The 12,340-nt window shown below is 34.7% G+C and overlaps 3 protein-coding genes across 3 annotated transcripts; all 3 read right to left on the minus strand.

Moving 5' to 3' along the window:
* Positions 1–301: 301 nt before the first annotated feature.
* Positions 302–3,185, minus strand: LOC108827825 (uncharacterized). The gene is made up of 8 exons (XM_018601320.2): positions 2,950–3,185; positions 2,726–2,837; positions 2,457–2,647; positions 2,266–2,360; positions 1,803–2,183; positions 1,477–1,585; positions 622–1,270; positions 302–530 (listed from the first exon to the last, which is right to left on the minus strand). Exons 1-8 carry the CDS (start codon positions 3,082–3,084, stop codon positions 409–411), a joined length of 1,794 nt encoding a protein of 597 aa, XP_018456822.1. The 5' UTR covers positions 3,085–3,185; the 3' UTR covers positions 302–408.
* A 987-nt stretch (positions 3,186–4,172) lies between these two features.
* On the minus strand, positions 4,173–4,757 carry LOC130499893 (uncharacterized). The gene is made up of 2 exons (XM_056994380.1): positions 4,507–4,757; positions 4,173–4,407 (listed from the first exon to the last, which is right to left on the minus strand). The coding sequence occupies exons 1-2, from the start codon at positions 4,655–4,657 to the stop codon at positions 4,286–4,288; spliced, it is 273 nt and encodes a 90-aa protein (XP_056850360.1). The 5' UTR covers positions 4,658–4,757; the 3' UTR covers positions 4,173–4,285.
* A 4,592-nt stretch (positions 4,758–9,349) lies between these two features.
* LOC130499436 (SUN domain-containing protein 4-like) lies at positions 9,350–11,793 on the minus strand. Its single transcript, XM_056993493.1, has 3 exons — positions 11,530–11,793; positions 11,096–11,305; positions 9,350–10,963 (listed from the first exon to the last, which is right to left on the minus strand). Exons 2-3 carry the CDS (start codon positions 11,256–11,258, stop codon positions 9,441–9,443), a joined length of 1,686 nt encoding a protein of 561 aa, XP_056849473.1. The 5' UTR covers positions 11,259–11,305; positions 11,530–11,793; the 3' UTR covers positions 9,350–9,440.
* Positions 11,794–12,340: the final 547 nt, after the last annotated feature.

The raw sequence follows: 12,340 nt of genomic DNA on the forward strand, positions 1-12,340 counted from the left end.
TTTGTGTTGTGGTTGGTGAGAGCAAAAGGTGGTTTGTTTCTTTCTTTATTTTAATGAGTTCGGTGCAATGCATCGTCACTCGACGTAACATGTCACCACCACTTTCGATGCAGAGAGACCATTGATAGATCCGTGACCTTGGTGGGTCTCGTTGGGCTTGTGGAACAACTACGCCCCCTTATCTATTATATTACACCACCTAAACCACCATTATTATGTTTAAGATCACCAATCAACTAATTATTTGATGCCATACTTATATTTATCTTTTATTTTCACAAACGCACTTTAGCTAAGCAAAAAAAAAAACATTTGTTCCATAACTGAGTAAGTAACCCCAGAGGATTAAAATTAAAGTTTAGAACACAAAATGAAAAAATGTAAACAGGAGGAGAGCAGCAAATGAAATCATTTCCTAGTCTTATCAAGAACTTCAATGTATCTCTTTGGAACTCCATATTGTTCCACCATATACCTCGCCACATCTTCAATCACTCCTCCCTGTATCAGAACCTCGTACCCTTTCTTACCTGTATACACAACACAACACACCACAACACAGTCTCTTAAATATTCAATTGCACAAAAGAGAGAAAGAAAAAACCACAAACAACGTAGTACCTGGAAGTTCGTTAACTGAAGTACTGCAAGCAAACTTCTTCTGCAGTTCCGATCCAAACGAGTCAGGATCCATCAAGAACGTCTCTATCCCTGACACCTTGGTCACTTTTTTGTTCCCTTGTCTTCGCTCCGTCATTATCTGAACCGGCTTTATAGCTCCTTTACGAACCACCGGTTCACACCCGCCTCTCATCACTACCTGATGAGGCTGCATCCTCCCTATGAAGGTCGATCCAACATCCTTTTTGTGGATCTCTGACGGATATGCTGATCCCTTCTTGATGGCTCCTTTGAACAATGCATCGCATAGTATCGGATCCAGCACCACCATTGCCCTGTTTGTTGGCTTCACCAGATTTTCTTTCTCGATGTATTTGAACACGACATCAGAGGCTTCTGAAGCTGTGTATAGCTTTCCTTTGTCTTCCCCGACTGACGCAAATATTGCGCTGTTGTGTATGCTTGGTTTGTAAACCTCTATGATTTCAAGCATTTTGTCTGACTGAGCTGGTGCTGTGGAGCTGGAGACAGAAGACTCAGAGACTTCTGCCTTCTTTTTCTCCGGCTTGAAGGATGAGTAATCAGGGTGCCTGCGGTTCACTGAAATCAGTACAATCTCCTTCTTGTGCTTGTCTTCTTTCACAGCGATCTGTGCAAATGGTTAAAACAATCAGAATGAGTGTATAAACCAATCAAATCTGCTTGCAGTTATCAGTATATCAAGTTTAATTTAAAACGTCAAATGAGAGTTAACAACTCTTTATGATTATAGTTTCCTATACTGATAAACCAGTTGGTATTTGAAGTTAAACTATACGCACACTCCTGTTTGATAACATCGGGAAAGAAACCAACCATTCCTGCAGAAGCTTTAGATTGCAGCCACTTTGATAGCTTTTTATGGGAAGACTTCTTAATGTCAAGAGTAATCCCAGTCGGCCTACAAGGTAGTACATGATTTGCCCTACACCAGTCACACCAAAAAAAACTATGTAAGCCAAAGCGTTAAGGTGTCTTGCTTGTCACCGACAAAGTCAAGACCCAAGAGTAACACACATATAAGAACAGGCCTTCAGAGCGTAATAAAATAACTCAATTCCAACAAGGTAAAGAGTGATCGGTAAGAAACAAAACCAACAACCAGAATATAGTTGGGTTTCAAAGTAGAATGTCATTCTTACCATAGAGTGCTTCCTGGGATGGGAAGATCCTTCTCCTTTAGTGTCGTGTGCAATGCTTGTAAAAGGCATTGGTCAAGAAGAGCATCTACTTCCTCCATGGAGAGTGTATTCTGCTTCTCAGTATTACCGCCCTCTGTTAAGTTCAGCTCATTCATGCTTCCAACCACATGTTCTTCTTCAGAACCATTCTTAGCATCCGTAGCAGAAGTTGTAGCTGTTTCCAAAGCAGATTCATCTTCTTCATTTCCTGTACTCGTCTGCTGCCCAACTGAAGCGTCCAAAATTTCCTCACCAGAACCAGAAGCAATGAACGCTGGATCCTCCATGACCACATCCTCCCAAAACCCAGCATTTGGAACATAATGCCCCTCAGCTGATTCCCTGTGAAACACACATTTACCATGTAAATGACTGAGTTCCTCCAGAGACAACAAACAGAAAATAAGCATATCATGTATTGTACCAGAGGAAGTCACGGTAATAATGAGCTATCCGTAAAGCCTTCCCACGCAAACCTGCTTTAATGCCTTCCGCACTACTCATTGTGGTAAACCCAACCTTCAAAAACATCCATAAAACCATCATGTCAAACTTCATGTTGGTAAAATAAAAAAAAGGCTCATCGTTATCAACCAAGTATAAAGAGAGACTTACAGCTATAGGTGCCATATTCCCAGGAACTTTGACAGACCATATCTCTCCAGCTGAGAACGAAGGAAAGCCTTCGGGAGGGATCAAAATACCCGGGAACATCAAATCAGCACCGCCTAGTACATACCGTGAAACCTCACCTCCTTTCAACATAAAGGAAGGTAACATCTCAGGAGCCTCCCATAGTGCAAAAACTAACAGCAAAACCAAAAAAAAAAAAAACTTAACAAAGATCCCAATACATGGTAAAATCATACAGTTTATCTACAAACCTGTGGGTAAAATCTCATTCCCTCTTCCATCGATATCGAAAAACATTGGACATCCACCTTCGATACTGTAGACAAGAACACGGTTCTGGAACTTTGAAACAGTTATCTCAACCTAAGACAAAGCGAGAGAGAGATTAACCAAATCAAATCCATTACAAAAACCCTCCGATGCAAATCTAATCAGATGTAAGTGAGAACAAAAAGCACAGTAACGAAAGCAAAACCTTGGGAGGAAGGATGGCGTCGAGAAGCTCATCGGTGAGGAGAGAAAACTTATTTTGGACGGTGCGCCGGAGTTTTTTCCGATCGGCGCCGGAGAGACGCTGGTGAGACTTCGCCTCAACCGCCTTCTTGAACATTCTGACGCGACAGAGAGCCAAACCACGAACCAGACCAGTAAGTACTCTTCTGTCTCTGTCTGACCTAAACCCTTTTTCTTCTCTCGGTTTCCTTTCCTCGCTTCACTATAATAACCGTAACCGGTTCGTCAAACGTGGATAAATAAGATAAAACCGCCAAATTACGGTTTTAAGTTGGTTAATAAACCACAACCAGATATCATTTAAATATTATCTATGGGTAAATAAATTTGTATATACTTGACAAAATTAATTTGTTGATAAAAAGACCAATAGAGAATTTCTAATTTTTTTAATAACGGAAAAATAAAATTAAAATTTCAAACATTATATTCATCAGTTTAACAATATTCATCTAATAATTATGAAAAAGTAAAAGAAAACTAGAGTTACTACCATATATGAATTGTATATTATTTATGTCAAATTCAAGAAATAATAAATTCGAAAAGATTCTTTTATATTATTTGGATGTATAATATTGATTGCTTTTGGATTTTTAACAAATAGTAATTATTAAATTTCGCTTCTAATCAATATTTATATATACATTTAGATAATTTTAAAAACCTTTATGGTATAAACAATTTCATTTGTTTTATAAGTACAGATTCATATTCTGACAAAGATGAAAACCATGTAAATTGCAATCAAATGTGATATTAGTGCATTATAACAAACTATAAATTATATATTTAAAATAAACTAATACATATTAAAAACTAAGCCACATATTAATTCTATAAAATATTATTTTAAAAACTGCCTAAAGCAAAATATTTATTATAATATAATGCATAAAAATTTGAAGATGTATTCTTAGAATTATATTCTAACGCTTTGTTCTACTGTTTAATCATTTATACATGTACTAAAGACACAACACATATTATGCTTATACTAGATGAAACTAATATACCAGAACATACAACGGATTTAATTCATTGTTATTATTTGTCTGAGAATTATGAAGATCTTAAAATTTTGATAGTGACATCCAATTCATTAGCTATATTTGTTTTTTCTTTGAGAAAGATTGAAGCACAACAATTAAATTACGAACACTATAGTATTTACATATGATAGAAATTTCACTAATTAGAATGTTTTTACAAATCCATCTCTGGTACTCCGTACACAGAGCAGGAGCATGTGCAGGGTTGACGTGACAAATGTTGCAGCGCTCCATTCTGGAACTGATCTAGAGAGAAATGAAAACCCAGTGAAAGCCGAAAGGATCAGTAACTTTCGCTTCGATTCTCGCATCATCGTTTGCCAAGATTTCACCAACTAGTTGAGCTCCCAGGTCAGTTGGTTTCTTAACTGCACCAAAAACATCATCTGTTTTGAGAACATTCTAGAAAACTGCATTGATTCCAAGAGAAGTTTCCTCAAAGATTCCAAAAATGGAGACTTTAGTACCAGCCAACAGGAGCTCATAGACATGATGATCATCAGGGTCGGTGAAGTGGTTGACTACCAAAGCACCGAATGCACTGATGTAGAACTTAACAGCTGTGTCAATCTTTTCATCTTCCACCATCAGTTTTAGTTGAAACGATCCTGAAGCCATGGATATAGATCAGAGTAGAGGAGTTGGATCGCTCGGTGATGATAGACAGATAGATCAAATTGAGATTCTTCTTCAGAAATCTGAACGGATTGGAGAAGAGTTTTCCAGATCCATGAGTTTGGGAGCAGATCCTTTCGATGGTAACGCAGTGTTATTCTCCAACTACTACCTAAAGTTGGCTAATACTAAATACGTTTGTGGTAGATAATTTTTAACCTATACAAAACAATGATGTTTGTTTTACTATTAATCAAAATAGTTTTTAAAATTGTTAAGATAATGAGATATTTTTTAATTTTTAATCAAATATGGATCATTTTGAATAATTATTCATGTAATAAAAGACGTTATCGAAACTAAGGTCTTCCATTAAAATTAAAAACTCCATTCAAGCGGCCTTGCGATTTTGACCAAGGTGGTGGTTGTTTCCTAATTTTTACATTTTTTTTGTCAGCAACATTACAGACTCATATAAACTCTGTAAACCAAACTGGAGGATCAGCATCCATGTGAACGACATAAGACGATTGCTTCCTTGCACTGCGTGCTAGACTGTCCGTCTTTTTATTATTCGTTCTAGGTACATGGATCACCTCTGAAACTACTCCTCAGAATTCGTATGTCTTCTAAATAATTAGCAAATGCTGGCCACTCTTCTGGTTTTGAAACCATCTTCACCAATTGCGAGCAATCCGTTGCAAAAGTAACATTGTACTGTCTTAAATTCTTCATACATTCCATTGACCAAATAAAATCCTCTATCTCCGAGTGGAGGAGAGACTGACTCGCCCTTGTGTTCCTTACACCCATCAAGCCCTCAAAACCCGCTAGAGTACTGTACCACCCCTGCCCTGAAAACCTATCCTTTTCCTTTCATGATCCATCCGAGAAGCACCACCGACCTGTGATAGCTGGAATTTCTGGTACCGCTACCCCAGTAGAGGGTTCCACTTTGTGGATAATGGAATCATGCGCTTCCTTCCAAAGGCGTGATTCAGTTTCGGCTAGCTTTAGCGTCTCCTGTGGATCAATATCCAAATTACTAAACACTTTATTGTTGCGTGCCTTCCAAATATACCATAATATCCATGCAAAATGATGATCATCAATTACTGGTGGGATCCTCCAAAATAAGTAATCAAAATTTGCAAATAAAGAATTGCAGGGAAAAGTCATTGGGTTCGATAGAATCCGCGAGAGAGCCCAAACTTGGGCTGCTGGTGGGCATTCAAAGAAGACATGATTAATTGATTTTTCATGGCCTCCACATCTAGTACAAATAGTATCGCCTTTTATTCATCTTGCTGCTAGATTTTTCATTACTGATATACATCCAGATAACATTTGCCAAAGAAAGTGCCTCATTTTTGGTGGACAACGTATTTTCCAACAAAAACCCTTCAATGGAGTGATGGATGGACCTATTTGGGGTAGAACTCGTTCCCTATCAGGATACATACGTTCAATCTGGTAGCCCGATTTGACAGTGTATCTCCCGTTATTAGTGAAATGCCAGCCATCCCGATCCGTTACCAAAGTTCTGCTAAGTGGGATACTTAGAATAGTCTCTACGTCTTCAGGGGCAACCAGACACTGAAGTGCTTGAATATTCCATGTTCTCGAATTCTCATTAATGAGTGAGTCTACCTAATTTTTACATTTTTGTTTCTTTTTTTTTAATATAAAATATAAATATCTATTATTAACGTATTTTTTTTGTCATCAAGAATACAGACTCATATAGACTCTGTACACCAAACTGTTAGCTCAACACCCATGTGAATGACAAAAGACGATTGTTGTCTGGCACTGCGTGCTAAACGATCCGTCCTTAAATTTTTGTTTCTAGTTTTTGGTTTTTGATTGTTGGTTTTTAGATTTTAATTTTTAATTTTTGATTTTAATTTTGTAGTAGATTCTAGTTCTTAAACAACATGAATGGTTGTTTTAATTTTTGGGTTTTTTTTAAAAATTAATAAAATAAAATATGTTAGTAATATTTTTATTTTAAAAATAATAATAGAAAAATACTGTAATAAAAACACATATAAACTGTTTAATAAAATTATTTAAAACAAAAAATACAAATAAAACTTAAAAGTATCGTAATTCCTATATAGATACATAAATTTGGTAATACATATATTTATGCCATAAATCTATTTTTATATAAAAAAAAATATTCTATGTTTAGACATAATTTGTGTATATATAACTACATACTTTATATTTTATTCAACTACTATATATAAAAGTTAATAGCTAAATTTTTAAAATACAAAACTAAATTAAAGTGTAACAAATTTACAATACATAGGCTTAACAACTTTAACTAATTTCTATAAAATTTATATCACAAAATTATTTATTAAAACATTAATAATTCAATTTACCTTAGCAACTCCAATTGCTTAGAAAAGTAGCATTTGAGCTTTATGTGTATTTTGAATGTATTTTTAGAGGATTAGGTGTTGATTTTATATAGTACATTATATAACAAAAAATTATTGAACTTAAAAAAAAACATTTTTTGTTGTAGGGGAAAAATCAATAGAATATAGATTTGAATTTAAGAAAAGCAGATTATTAATAAAACATATAAACTATACATAAAAGTAAATTTAAATAAAAAAATTTATTTTATTGAAAAGTTATAAAAATGTTCTTAATAGAAATTAATTTTGTATTTTATGAAATTAAACAAAGGTTTTTTTACTAGAGCTGATTTGCTTATAGTATAGTTATTGTTTTTATTTCTTTTCATGTATCAAAGCATAAATATAGCAAAAGTTTAAATTAAAAAAATATGAAAACTATTGTTGGATTTTGAAGAAAAAGATACATAAAAACTTGGATAAATAGAATCTATTTCTCTAAACCATGATTGCTTGAAAATGTTTTTCTTTTCAAAAAAAATCCAAAAACTACTTCAAAATATGTAAACAATCAATCTCAAAGATTTATCATACAAATTGACATAAGAGAATCATTGTAACTTGCAAAAACAAATTAAACTGGATTTTGATCATATCAAAACTAATCTTTATCCGAACCAGAATATTTTGTAATAGGGACAATTGGTGAACTACCCATATATGGGATTCATGTTTGTATTGTACCGATAGATTGACGTTTTAAGCTTTTGTCACACAATCTTTCTTTTTCGTTTGACCGAAATGCCCTCTTGTTTTCTCTTATTCCTATAGGATTTTTTTTCTCTGACACTTTCTGTAGACTGCAAGTCTTGTTCCTCCTTCTTTCTTTCACACTCTCTTTCTTCATATATCATCTCTTTATTCGTTATCTCATCTTTTTCTCTTCAAGTTTTTTTATTTTTCTTCATTCTTTCCATTTATGATATTAATCTATAAATAAACACTATATTTTCTTTTCTTTTTTTCATAATTCTATTTTAATTTTTTAAATTATTTAGTTTGATGGAAACTGAAATTTTCATATAAATTCACAATTCTTGTTTTGTTTGCGTTCACTCTAACTTTCCATCAAACTGAATAATTTTAGAAATTAAAATAGAATTATGAAAGAAGAAGATTAAGTAAACATGTTACAAAATAATTTGATCACTAAACATGTTACGAAATATATTAGAGAGTTTAACAAATCTTGTAGCAAGATACAAAATTTGTTAACATGTTACAAAATATGTTAGTGAATTAACAAATTATGTAACATGATGTAAAATATGTTAACATTAAAATAACACCAATTACAGTCTCGTTAATATGATACACAATTTGTTAATATTTAAAATAACATCAATTTCTATTGGGTTTATGATAAAACTACATAATAACTCATCACTAATTTGACCACCAAACATTTTACGAATATGTGTTAGCGAATTAACAAAATTTGATACAAGACACAATATTTGTTAACATGATATAAAATATGTTAGCGGGTTAACAAATTTTGTAATATGATATAAATTTTGTTAACATGATACAAAATTTGTTAACATTAAAATAACATCAACTATAGTCTAGTTAACATGATACACAAATTATTAACATTGAAATAACATCAATTTATATTGGATTAATAATAAAACTACATTATAACTCATCAATAATTTGATCACCAAACATTTTACAAAATATGTTAACGCGTTAACAAAATTTATACCAAAATACAAAATATGTTAACATGTTACAAAATTTGTTAGCGAGTTTTCAAATTTTGTAATAAGATACAAATTTGTTAACACTAAAATAACATCAAATATAAAATGCATATACTTATTTCAGTTTTATACAATCAAAATGAACAGTTTACCAGTAGCAGAAGCATAATCATGAGCTTGTGTGATTTATATAATAAAGTTTTAATAAAACTAATAATAGTAATAGATATAAATATCAAAGATTTTGTGAAAGAGGAAAATAAATGGTTAGAAATAGAATTTGATTTATTGAAGATCCTAATCCGAAAATAGGGTGGAAAAACAGAAAAATATAAGAAAAGAAGAAAAATAAAAAGAGAAGAAAAATGAAAAGAAAAAAAAATAAAAACAGAGAAAAATATAAAAAGGGAAAGAACAAGTATGAGTAGCCTGGCGTAAAACACAGGGCTAGAAAATAGGTGGGACATATTACAGTAAGGATAAAAAAAGAATCAGAAATGAGTTTATCAACTAAATGGTACTTCACTAATATGACTAGCGCCTGAGACTACCTGTGCCAATTTTCCCATATTTTATTATGTATAAAAAGTCGCAACTACCTTCTCTACAGTAAAAACTAAAAGATCAAAACTGAGAAGTTCAAAGAGACAAAACGAACATAACAAATATAGAGCTTATCAACAGCACCAGCCAAGCCAAGCTACCAGTCTCTGCTCGACATGTTCCCTTCCCGAGAACCACAGCTACAACCGCGATAGCCCCAAACCCAACACAAATGGTGAACACAGTCACACATTTCTTCTCCATCCACTCCATTCTTTCCAACACTTGCTCCAACCTCTCGTTCACTTTCTCTTTCTCCTTCTCACCCTTCTCAATCTCTCTCTCTACTCTCATTCGCCACTCTCTCATCCTCGTTGCCTCCTTTTTCATCTTCTCTTCACTCTCCTTCATTCCCTCTACCCTTAGCCTCATTTTTGCCTCCTCCTCCTCTTTCTTGCTCGACTCCTTATCCATCTCTTTGAATATCTTTCCATATTTAGAACCCATTTCCTCCAAGTAACTCTCCAGCACTGACAAGCTCAAGTCCAGTGACCTAATCTTCTGCATCAGTATCTTCAACACAGTGTCCCCTGGCATCCTGCTCCCTGGTTGATGATGTTTTATCTCTTCCACCAGATCTGGTGGCTTTTTTTTCCCATTCGATACCTGAACCATATTCTCTGGTGAGGTTTCTTCTTCCTTCTCCTTTTGTATACTTCTGTCTTCATCGCTCTCCTTCTTCTCTTTCTGCTCTTCTTGAGGTCTCACTACGTTTTTGTCTTGGATAGATATCAGATCCTCCAACATTCGCTCCACAGCGTCCACTCCATAGACTTCTAGTAAACTCAAGGTGCAGTAAAACTCCGAACCATAATGGCTTAAGAAGCTTAGCTTTAGATATCTCACCCACTGTGGATCACCGAGAGTAAAATTCTGCTCGTTCTTCATGTTTAAAGCTGTGAAGTTCCCTAGATGAACCCAAGTATCAGTAGGATAAACCAACGTTCCAAGAATCTCAAACTCCTTGAGATTGGAAGAGTAATGCTCGAAATTTGCAATCTTGATTGTGTTCACCAACGTTTCTTCTGAAAGTTCTATGACAACAAACTTCTCTTCAGTTGAACACGGGTTCCGTAGGTACTTGTCTTTGTCCCGACTTATAATGCTTGTAGCTCCTTTTGCTTCCTTGTTAGAAGACAAGACCTTAGCTCCTTTTGAGGCTGCTGCGTAGTTGTACTCTTTCCCACCAGGCTCCATCCTGTGAGTCACGCCGCTGACTTGACTAGACAAAGATTTGTCTCTGGAGTTGGACGCCCTGCTCTTGAACTCATCAAGGCCAAACGGAACAGCACGAGAGAGTTGATCAAGCTTTGAAGCATTGGTCTCTGTGTCATTCGCTGGACCTGAGTTATTATTAATCATCTCAATTTGCTTCTCAAAGCCACTGTCTTTGCTTTCTATAACATTTGCTGCAACTGTGTTATCGACGTCTACATGCTTCGATATAATGTGCACGTCTTTGATTCTTTCAGCAAGAGTAGAATGAACAAAAGTAGAGTCTAGTGACGATGCATCAACATGTCCAGCTGTCTCATTTGCACTAACATCATCTGGATCACCTGCAAATGCCCACGAGTAAGCTTTTAACACACATATTCACGATTGTATGTTCTCTGAAAAAGAAGATGTTACCATAAAGTTTTCATAATCATTGATGCTAAGGGTCCGAGGTTAGTTTCTTAAAGGGTTACCTTTGTGGCGATTTCCATGGCTGATCCACAGAGTAGATAACAAGAGAAGACCCCAAATGAGAAAAACGAGAGACAAGGAAACTTTGTACAGGCGGTTCCTTCCATTAGAAGCACTCTCAGAAGCTCTTCTTCTAAGCAGAAGAGCTCTCCGTGATCTTTGCATTTCACATCCAGTCCAAGAATCAGATCACCAGACAAACTACCGTACACCTATTATTATCAACGATGCATATCAGACAACATAAGTAGAGGAAAAACAGAGCCTTATGGATCCGAGAACGAGGACATCATGCAACAACATACACATACGCTTTCAAGAAGCTAAAATCGAACAGAGAAGAAGAAAGAGAAGGACCCATAAGGCCATAACAAAAGAAATATATCAATTTCAAGATCCAGTTAACCGGAAATGTAGTCAAGAGTAAATAAAATACCTAAAGAGAGAATCGTAGGAAGCTTCTTCAGGACAAACCCTTTTCAACTCAGCCGTCGAAGATGAGATTCCGGCGATCTACCTCAATCTATGCCACTATATTTTAAAAACAGTTGTGGTGTAAAACGAAAAGGAGAAGAGTAAACAAAAGACTTTAAAAAATGCGAAACCGCCGAAGCTGTAGAGTCGACAAGAAGACAATGGACAGAACAGGGGAGGGGTTGAGATAGGTTTTATAGAAAAGAATTTGGGAACGATGTATAGTAATAAGATGATTGTCAGCGGTCCACAGTTTTTTTTTTTTGAATCTTTGCAATTAATTTATTTCTTTACTTTAAGGTTTTCTTAATATAAGTTGCCTTACCTTCTAATCCAAATTATGTGCTTAGCTGTATACAGTTTTTTAAAAAAGAAATAATAACGTCATTATCTGTACGTTTTCTCCGCTGGATGTTATTTAGATTTTGCATATTCAAATCTTTGTATAGATCCGCCCATGCATGAATGTTTGACTATTTGATTTACATTGCTTGAAATGACTGTAAATTACATAGGTGGTAAGAATCTTCCTTTTGTTTCCTTCTTGGATCTTACCCAAATTTGAATTAAGCATATACCATTGGCCTTGTTTTCTCCGACTATACTCTCCGATAAACCAAATTACTATATCCCAGATTTTCGATTCACTTCACTTTCTTCCTACCAAGAAAAGCAATCATTTGCTTTGGAAAAACTCTTATTAAATGGGGACTCCAGCCTTTTCTTTCAGAAAATAATCTGCACCCTTACCATAGGGGATTAAGAATGTAGGT

Source organism: Raphanus sativus, chromosome 9 (genome assembly GCF_000801105.2).
Source record: "Raphanus sativus cultivar WK10039 chromosome 9, ASM80110v3, whole genome shotgun sequence".
NCBI lineage: Eukaryota > Viridiplantae > Streptophyta > Magnoliopsida > Brassicales > Brassicaceae > Raphanus > Raphanus sativus.

Excerpts from the sequence above, each read along its gene's own strand:
- LOC108827825 (XM_018601320.2), bottom strand. The coding sequence starts at position 3,084 with ATGTTCAAGAAGGCGGTTGAGGCGAAGTCTCACCAGCGTCTCTCCGGC. Across the intron at positions 1,586-1,802 it reads ATCCCAGGAAGCACTCTATG|GGCAAATCATGTACTACCTT; the intron begins GTAAGAATGACA and ends TGACTGGTGTAG. Across the intron at positions 531-621 it reads TTCAGTTAACGAACTTCCAG|GTAAGAAAGGGTACGAGGTT; the intron begins GTACTACGTTGT and ends TTGTGTATACAG.
- LOC130499893 (XM_056994380.1), bottom strand. The coding sequence starts at position 4,657 with ATGGCTTCAGGATCGTTTCAACTAAAACTGATGGTGGAAGATGAAAAG. Across the intron at positions 4,408-4,506 it reads CTATGAGCTCCTGTTGGCTG|TTAAGAAACCAACTGACCTG; the intron begins GTACTAAAGTCT and ends TTTTTGGTGCAG.
- LOC130499436 (XM_056993493.1), bottom strand. The coding sequence starts at position 11,258 with ATGCAAAGATCACGGAGAGCTCTTCTGCTTAGAAGAAGAGCTTCTGAG. Across the intron at positions 10,964-11,095 it reads CCATGGAAATCGCCACAAAG|GTGATCCAGATGATGTTAGT; the intron begins GTAACCCTTTAA and ends GGGCATTTGCAG.